The 8,825-nt window shown below is 48.7% G+C and overlaps 1 protein-coding gene across 1 annotated transcript in view; it reads right to left on the reverse strand.

Moving 5' to 3' along the window:
* The window catches only part of Coro7 (coronin 7), a 53,816-nt gene extending 49,432 nt beyond the window's left edge, over window positions 1-4,384 (reverse strand). The window contains exons 1-3 of the mRNA XM_052195846.1: window positions 4,202-4,384; window positions 1,465-1,561; window positions 327-401 (exon numbers count right to left, since the gene is read on the reverse strand). Of these exons, the coding sequence (XP_052051806.1) occupies window positions 327-401; window positions 1,465-1,561; window positions 4,202-4,261 (232 nt within the window). The 5' untranslated portion in view covers window positions 4,262-4,384. The remainder of the gene's footprint in view (window positions 1-326; window positions 402-1,464; window positions 1,562-4,201) is intronic.
* Window positions 4,385-8,825: the final 4,441 nt, after the last annotated feature.

Raw genomic sequence — 8,825 nt, forward strand, 5'->3', positions numbered from 1 at the left:
TTGAGTGGCTTTTGGCAGTGTGGCTGGGAAGGGGGCTTAGAGGCACGCTGCTGGACTCCAGAGGCCATGCAGGGCTAAGAGGCATATGGTGCTGTGTCTGGTCCTCAGGGAGGACGTCCGGGAGCCAGGGACGGATACTGCGCATCCCTCTGTGGCCCAGACGAACTGAACATCCACCTTCCCTCCTCCAGGCCAGAATCCCAAACCAGGAGCAGCCTGCAGACCTCGACGCCTTTACAGAACACACAGTGTGGACAAGAAGCCGCAGGCGGCAGGACCAACTATGAACCCCAGGCCACAGGCTTCCGGGATCAAGCATCACCCACCTGAATGGCAGCCGAGGTAGGTCACGTGCCTCTTGTTCCCTTCGCGGCCTTCCAGAGACATGATACCCAATACACCTGTTAAACAGACACAGAGGTCCTCACTTTGAGTTTCATGGTGGTCACTTATCTCCCTTCAAAGGACTCCAGACCCCAAATCATGTGACCTCCTGAAAGCCTCTACAAGTTGTCACTTATTTTCCTGACACTGAAGAGACCTAGGTTCTTCCCGTGAGGTGTTCTTTTCCAGCACTCTGCAGATCATGGGAGAGGTCGGCTTTGGGCTGGCAGCTGGCGCTCCTGCCATCCTCACCAGAGAAGGAAGCCAGCACCTCAAGGTTGAGGGACCAAGAGAAAAACTGGGAACGAACAGGTGAGGTGGTTTACACCTCTAATCACAGCAAGCGGGAAAGGCGCTAGAGGAGTCCTGCAAGTCGGAGGCCATCTTGGGCTATAAAGTGAGACGCTACTAGGAAGAAATAGGATGGGGTGGAGTTAGAGGGTGCAAGTGGAGAGAACTTGAGAAGCTTGGGATCCAGCTCTGCCTAAAGTCCCTAGTCAGCCAAAGAGGCATTTACCCCGTGCTAACGGTTGGTCTGGTGACGTTGTCACAAGCAGCCAAGGGAGCTCAACTAACACAAAAGCTCATTCTGATTTTTGGTTTTGTTTTGCTGTTTTTTAAGGTTTTTTTTTTCTTCCTGGTTTTGTTTTTGTTTGTTTGCTTGTTTGTTTGTTTTTTGAGATGGGGTCTGAGTGGCTCAGGCTGGTTTGCATCTCACAGTCTTCCAGATTCAGCCTCCTGGATGCAGAGATAGCATGACACCCTGCACAAGAGTTTTTCAAATCTTCATTGTGATCCATCCCAGCCCCCCAAGGTCCAAATACAAGGAGGGGGATTGTCTGTGGGGATAGCTGAAAACAGAAACACCATTTTCTTTCCTCCCCGGCTAGAGCCACCACCATGGTTTACATACAAGCCAAAGCTGACTGCTATATGTTGACCAGTGTATAGGGGCCTAAGGCCTGCCCTCCCCACAGCCCTGGCCATTCGGACTCTCCACTACGAATGCAGTTTGCCCTTTTCCTGATCCCATCTACAGTGATACTGTCTGAACCTTTTCTCCCACGTCTGCCTCCCTACCTGGGCGGTCAGAGTTGAACGCGATCAAGCTACAGCTTGATTTGATGTGGTTCCCGCACGTGGGGGTGGTTCCGGCACGAATGTCACCGATCCAGGCCTGCAAAGGAAGAATAACAAACATGGTTAGTGTCAGCTCTTCGCTCATGCCTAGACAGGGGCCATAATTGAGGAAGCTCTGTGTGTGTGTGTGTGTGTGTGTGTATGTGTTTCTGTGTCTGTATGTGTGTATCTGTGTGTGTATGTGTGCTTGTCTGTGTGTGTATGTGTGTCTGTCTGTATGAGTGTGTGTGTCTCTCTGGGTGTGTCTCTGCGTATGTGTGTGTTTCTGTGTGTTTGTCTGTGTGTGTGTCTGTATGTGTATATGTCTCTGTGTGTGCGTGTGAGTCTGTATGTGTACGTGTCTCTGTGTGTGTGTGTCTGTCTCTCTCTCTCTCTCTCTCTCTGTGTGTGTGTGTGTGTGCGCATGCCTGGTATCATTCCATGGGAATCACCGACTTTGTTTTTTGAGACAGGGTCTTTCCCTGAATCTAGAACTCCCAAAGTCTGCTAGGCTGGCTGGTTAGTGAGCTCCAGCTGTTGTCCTGTGTGTGCAGGTGTGTGATGATTGTAAGTACACACCATCACTTAGATTCTGGGCATCAAACTTAGGTCTTCATGCACGAACAGCAAGCATGTCACTAATAAAATCATTTCTTCAGCCCTTAAAACTGCACCATTAGTCGGGCGTGGTGGCACATGCCTGTAATCCCAGCACTTGGGAGGCAGAGGCAGGCAGATTTCTGAGTGACTTCCAGGACAGCCAGGGCCACACAGAGAAACCCTGTCTCGGAAAAACCAAAAAAAAAAAGAAAGAAAGAAAGAAAGAAAGAAAGAAAGAAAGAAAGAAAGAAAGAAAGAAAGAAAGAAAGAAAAAGAAAAAGCTGCACCATTAGAGCAGTATTTTTTAGGATCGATATTTGGAATTTTTTTTTTTGGGTCTGTCCCACTCAGTCCTTTAAAAATTACCAAATGTTCTTGAAATAATCTAAGTAGCTCAGAGGGTGATTCTATTTAGCAAATCAGTTCCCTAATAAGGAGTTGGAGGCGGCTGTCAGAGGAAGTGTGTGTGTCTCTGGGGGGGAATATTTCAGTTCAGAGTGGGAAGGTGACAAGAAGTGACACTCTAACAGAAGATGAGTGTGGCTTCTGTGGCTGCTCTGCTGAGGTCTCTCCCAGGGCTCAAGGACCCCTTGTGAACATCCACACTCAGCAGGGAGAAGATAAAGATCTGGCTTCCTCAGAACACACTCTTCCCCTGTGTGCAAGGCCCCACACATGGGGAAGAGGAGCGCTTGCCCTGCGACTTAGATCAAGGTCCCCATTTCCTCTGTTGTTGTCAAAGCACAGATCTGCAATCCTCCCAGGTTCTGTGGGCCTTTCTGGTTAGTTTACTAGAAGGAGGTCCACACAGGAAGAAGCCACAGAGCCCTAACGGTCTCTCCAGACCTGTCCAGTAGTCATTACCGCACTCTTAGTAACTGTCTTAATCCAAATCTCAGTACTACACACTTCCTCTCAAGCTTTCTACAGCTCCATACTATACTCATAACAAAACTCAACTTCTTCCTCTGAAGGACTGCCCTGTAACTCATCTGTCCCCAGGCTTTGCCTGCTAATGGCCCCTGTCCACCCTGGGTTCTCTTTCTTTTTCTTTACTGACTTTTTTTCTTACTTCTCACCCTTCTGGCCTCTGTTGAAATCCATCCCCTAGGCACTGTCCTCCACAATTAAGTTAAACTCTACTTCACTTCTTTATGCCACAGCCCACCACATACCCCACCCCACCCCCACCACCCCCTGTGTGTTCTTGTTTGTCAATGGATTTATACTGTGCTTGCTGACCAGAGGCTGTTAAATGCAAGAGGGAAGGGGAATGCCATAATGCTTGCTCACTGTGTTAGAGAGGCTGAGCAGCTCATGGTAGGTACAGAAAGGGCACCTGTCCGGAGAATGAAAACGGAGCATGGTTGTCAAAACTCGCTTTGGGACACTAGAGGTAATAAACCCAATTGTTGGAAGACATTCCAGGCTTTCCAAATAGCACGGGGTGAGAAAGGTTAGTGCCTCATCGAGTGCACTGTCCATCTTGACACTTCATCTGGAATCCACCTGCTCTAGGCTTCTCCAGGCCCCAACCACCGCCAGTAGCATCACCCCAGTAAAGGAAGAGCTTGCGCCAGCAGAGGAGGAAACCCGAGGGAGGAGCCTGCCTGGCCCCAGGGGCTCCCTCTCTAGATGACACCTTCCCTCTCACTGAGACCACAAAGAAGAGATGCATCTCTCCAACAGTCCGGGCCGGAGCAGGGGTGATCCTAGACTGCAGGAAGGGGGAGACCGGCGTCTCCAGTTTCCCAGCCTGGCTCCCAGCAAGGCCGACCGGAAGCAGAGGCCTGTTTGCGTCTGGGAGGGCTGCGAGGCCTCCTGGGGTAACAGGGGGAGGCGAGCCGGCCAGGCCGACCTCCGGGATCACCCAACGACTAGGGCGGGTCACCAGAGCTCCGGACTCTGTCCTCTGAGCAGTGAAGTGGCGGCCTGGACTCTAGGGCTCATCTAAAGGGAGAAGTTCCGGGTGGACAGATGGGGCGGGGCGGGGTGAGGGTCTTAGCAACCCAGGGTGTGCACTGCACAGGCAGGCACCGGGGAATGGCAGTCATCCGGGACCAGGAGCCAGGGAGTGGGGTCCACTGGCCCGGCTCACCTCTCGGCGGGACGGCCGGGCCTCCATATGCCGAAACTTGGACACCTTGAAGCGGTTCATGGCAGCTGGGACAGAGCGTGCTCAGGCTTGAGGACGAGGGGCGTCAGATCTTAGGTGAATGAAGAGAAGCCGCCCTGGACTCTTGCAGCCTGCCGCCTCAGCAGCCTGCAGCTTGATGACACGCCCCTATCTGATGGCAACCAATCGGGAAGCTCCGGCGACCCTCCTGGGCACGCCCCCACGTCGCCCTTCTTAAGTGCGACGCCCTTCAGCCCCGCCTCCTAGCCAATAGCTGCCAGGACAGCCTGAGGAGTCACGCCCTGAAGCCTGGGGGACTACAGCACCGGTCGGAGGTCATGTGAGTCGCAGCTGTCCTACTGAAGAAACCACACTTCAATTGCTTAGGGGTTAGACTTGCAATACAGGTCCCTGAGGTTTTTTAACGACCTGGGTGCGCTCTTCCCACTATGCACTTCCTCAAGTAGCAGGACAGAATTAACTGGACTAAAACAGAATAATCCCGCGACCCATAAAAGATAAGGATCTCTCTCTCTCTCTCTCTCTCTCTCTCTCTCTCTCTCTCTCTCTCTCTCTCTCTCTCTCCTCTCCCCAAACCCCTTCCTCCCTTGGTCTGTCTGTCCCTCCCTCCCTTCTTACCCCTTTCTCTCCCCTCCCTTGTTTTGAGTTTTGTTTTGTTTTTACAGTCAGGGTTTCTCTAGCTCTGGGTGTCCTAGAACTCACTTTGCAGACAATGCTGGCCTCGAACTCGCAGATCCTCCCACCTTTGCCTCCCAGGCACTTGGACTAAAAGTGCGTGCTAACTGCCCAGCTAAAAATATACATTTTAAAATGCAATTTTTCCACACTAGAGAGTATTGTGGTGACCAAGTGATATATAGCTTTATTCTCTATATCTATAAGCATCATTTTCCCCTTGAAAGTGATTTTAGCTGTGTATGTAGCTCACCTGGTAGAGTGGGTGCCATCTCCAGCATGGTGACATAGTCCTATAGTCCCAGCACTCAGGAGGAAGATCAGAACTGGGGAGGAAGGGCAGGGGGCTAGGAGAGGTGGCTTGGCAGTTAGAGCACTGGCTTCTCTTCCAAGGGACTCTTGTTCCATTTCCAACACTCACATGGTGGCTCATAATTGCCAGTAACTCCGGTCCCAGGGGATTCAATAACCTCTCCAGTCTCCAAGGACACTGTACACATGTGTTGCAGACATACACATAGGCATACCCATACATATAAAGTAAAAATAAAGGAAAAAATAATTTTTAAAACTTTAAAGTTATCCTAGGCAGGCTTGGTTGTGCACATCTGTAAATACAGCACTAGGGAGACAGATGCAGGAGGATCAGGAGGATCCTCATTCCAAAAAAGCCAGTTTTAAGAAAGAGAGAGAAAGGCTGGGCAGTGGCTCCTGTAATCCCAGCACTTGGGAGGCAGAGGCAGGCAGATTTCTGAGTTCGTGGCCAGCCTGGTCTACAGAGTGAGTTCCAGGATAGCCAGGGCTACACAGAGAAACCCTGTCTCGAAAAAAAACAAATCCAAAAAACAAAACAAGAGAGAGAGGGGGGGGGGGGAGAGGAAGGAGGGAGGAAGGAGGCAGGCTGGGAAGATGGCTCAGTGGGTAATTGTGCTTGCTCTGGGTTAGAATTGTTGGATCCTCTGGCCTTGTGAAGAGTCTTGAACTGCCACATGGGTGCTGGGAATCAGACTTGGGTCTTCTTCGAGAATAAGGGGGAACGAGTGCTCTTGACTGCTGAGACATTTACTTTTGATCACCTGTGTATCCCTGCCAACTCGTCTGTGTGTGCACAATGCTGGGGTCCAGGAATCGCCTCACAAACTGCACACACACTGATCTCAGTCAGACAGGGAGAGTTTCTTCAGCACTTACTCCAAGACTGGCCGACCAGGACCATGGTCGAGATTCAGGAACTAAACCATGACCCTGAACTAAGATCCTGCAGGGTTTTTAAACTCAAGATCTACAAACATTTGTGCCAAGTTATTTCACCAATCAGGATTCAAAGACAGGGGCATTTCCTTAGGAATATGTCTTTGTTGTACACGTACCCTGCTCCCATTGGTTGGGGTATTCAACTGTGGCAGGGGACTTGCCTTGTCTAATAATATTCATGTCCTAACTTGTCTACCAGGATGGGCCTTGTCTAGCATTCATGTCTTAACTTTCCAACCAGGATGTCAGTTACCCACATACATATACCTCTTTCTGCCAAGTAGGATGTCAGTTCCAGAGAGGTCTTGAGAACTTAAACTAGACCACAACTCCAAATGGAAGTCTTATTCTAAATAGTTTCTTTTTCTTTTTCTTTCTTTCTTTCTTTTTTTTTTTTTTTTTTTTTTTTTTTTTTTTTTTGGTTTTTTTGGATTTGGCTTTTTCGAGACAGGGTTTCTCTGTATAACCCTGGCTGTCCTGGAACTCACTCTGTAGACCAGGCTGGCCTTGAACTCAGATCTGCCTGCCTCTGGCTCTCGGAGTGCTGGCGTGCACCGCCACCACCACCCGGCTCTAAATAGTTTCTTTTTTTTTTTTTAAGATGTATTAATTTTTATTTATATGAGCACACTGCAGCTGTCTTCAGACACAGCAGAAGATGGCATCAGATCCCATTACAGATGGTTGTGAGCCACCATGTGGTTGCTGGGATTTGAACTCAGGACCTCTGGAAGAGTAGTCAGTGCTCTTAACTACTGAGCCATCTCTCCAGCCCTCTAAATTGTTTCTTATATTGGTGCAGGTGTCTCTCTTATGTTGGGGTCCATCCCAGGGGCAGCTTATACCATAAAAGCTTATACACAGGTGCAGGAAGTGCTGCTGGGAGGTTGGTTCAGATCCAAGCTTATTGTGGATAACTATACAAAACAGTTCTACCGACTTCTATCATGACTGGTTTCCAGAGGCACAGAACGTAACAGAATATGTTATATAAGAATAATCAGGGGGCTGGAGAGACAGCTCAGTGGTTAAGAGCACTGACTGCTCTTCCGGAGGTCCTGAGTCCAAATCCCAACAACCACATGGTGGCTCACAACCATCTGCAATGAGATCTGACACCCTCTACTGGTATGTCTGAAGACAGCTACAGTCTACTTACATATAATAAATAAATAAAACTTTAAAAAAAAAGAATAATCAATCTTGGCATTAGAAAGTTTCCTATTAACAGCAGACACTTATGAGAAAGAGTGTCCTTATAATGGCAGACTATCAAAGGCAGGTTCTTGGGAAGCACACACACACACACACACACACAGCAAGAGCTCTTAACTGCTGATCCATCTCCCTAGCTCCAATAAAATTGATTCTTGCAGGACTCAGTAGTGCCCATCGGTATTCTTAACAGTTTTCAAGAGTGAGTAGGAGGCTGGCTTGAGCCCACAAGCATGACAGTCTGGGCACTGTAAGGATTGATGACATCGCTGTAGCGCATACAGCAGGGCCTGAGATTTGAGCTGCAGGGGCTCCAACAGTTTTTATTTTTTAGTTCATACTCTTTTTTTAAAAAAAAAATATGTCAAGAGTGACAGTTTCTTGTCATTTTTTTTTTTCAGAGCTGAGGGCTGAACCCAGGGCCTTGTGCTTGCTAGGCAAGCACTCTTCCACTGAGCTAAATCCTCAACCCCTCTTTTTGTTTTTTTTTTAAAGATTTATTTATTTATTTACATGAGTACACTGTAGCTGTCTTCAGACACACAAGAAGAGGGCATTGGATCCCATTACAGATGGTTTTGAGCCACCATGTGGTTGCTGGAATTTAAACTCAGGACCTCTGGAAGAGCAGTCAGTGCTCTTAGCCTCTGAGCCATCTCTCCAGCCCTAGTTCATACTCTTAATCACTGTGCTGGAGATATTTAAATGCATTTGCTGCTAGATGCATTATAGAACTCTTCCCCCCCCACCCCCACCCCCAATTCCCTGCAGCTCCTACCTTGTTTCACTAAAATGCTCCTTGTTCATATCTCTGACGCCCACACAGGAGCTCTCCGTCTGCCCTTGCTCTAGACAAGCTCGGGAACTGCTGCTCAAAGTTCTTCACCTTTGAGTCTCAGAATGCACTGAGAATTTGGTAGATGAGGGTTATGGATATCTTACCCAGGGCAACATACACACACATTTTGTGTACAACATTGGGGGGTAGAAAGTGACAGTGTATTCTCTCTCATGTACATGTGTGTGTGTGTGTGTGTGTTTGTGGTGTCTCCGTTGATCATCGTACACCCATTCAGGAGCCTCAGATCCCCTTCCTTTTATTTGGGAGCGTGGTGAAAAACTTAACTCTCCCAACTAAGCAGGCCCAGTCTAGCGCTCTGGCTTCATTTTCAGTTACAGACGCTATGCAAGGCTTAAGCACGCACTCCTACACCTCGTAGGCGCCAGCCTTCATAGGGTTGCTTGTTTGTCTTTTTAATAAACTGATGACATGACTGCCCCATAGTATGCTAGACCTGGTCATTAGAAAAGAAGACAGACAGACAGACAGACAGACAGATATTGAAAATAGCAGGGTTATAAGGAGAATGAGTTATAAGGATTAAATAAGGAGAATGAGTAGCTTGGGGCAGAGCAACCCGTGAGCTGGGGAGTTTGGAGC

Source organism: Apodemus sylvaticus, chromosome 10 (genome assembly GCF_947179515.1).
Source record: "Apodemus sylvaticus chromosome 10, mApoSyl1.1, whole genome shotgun sequence".
NCBI lineage: Eukaryota > Metazoa > Chordata > Mammalia > Rodentia > Muridae > Apodemus > Apodemus sylvaticus.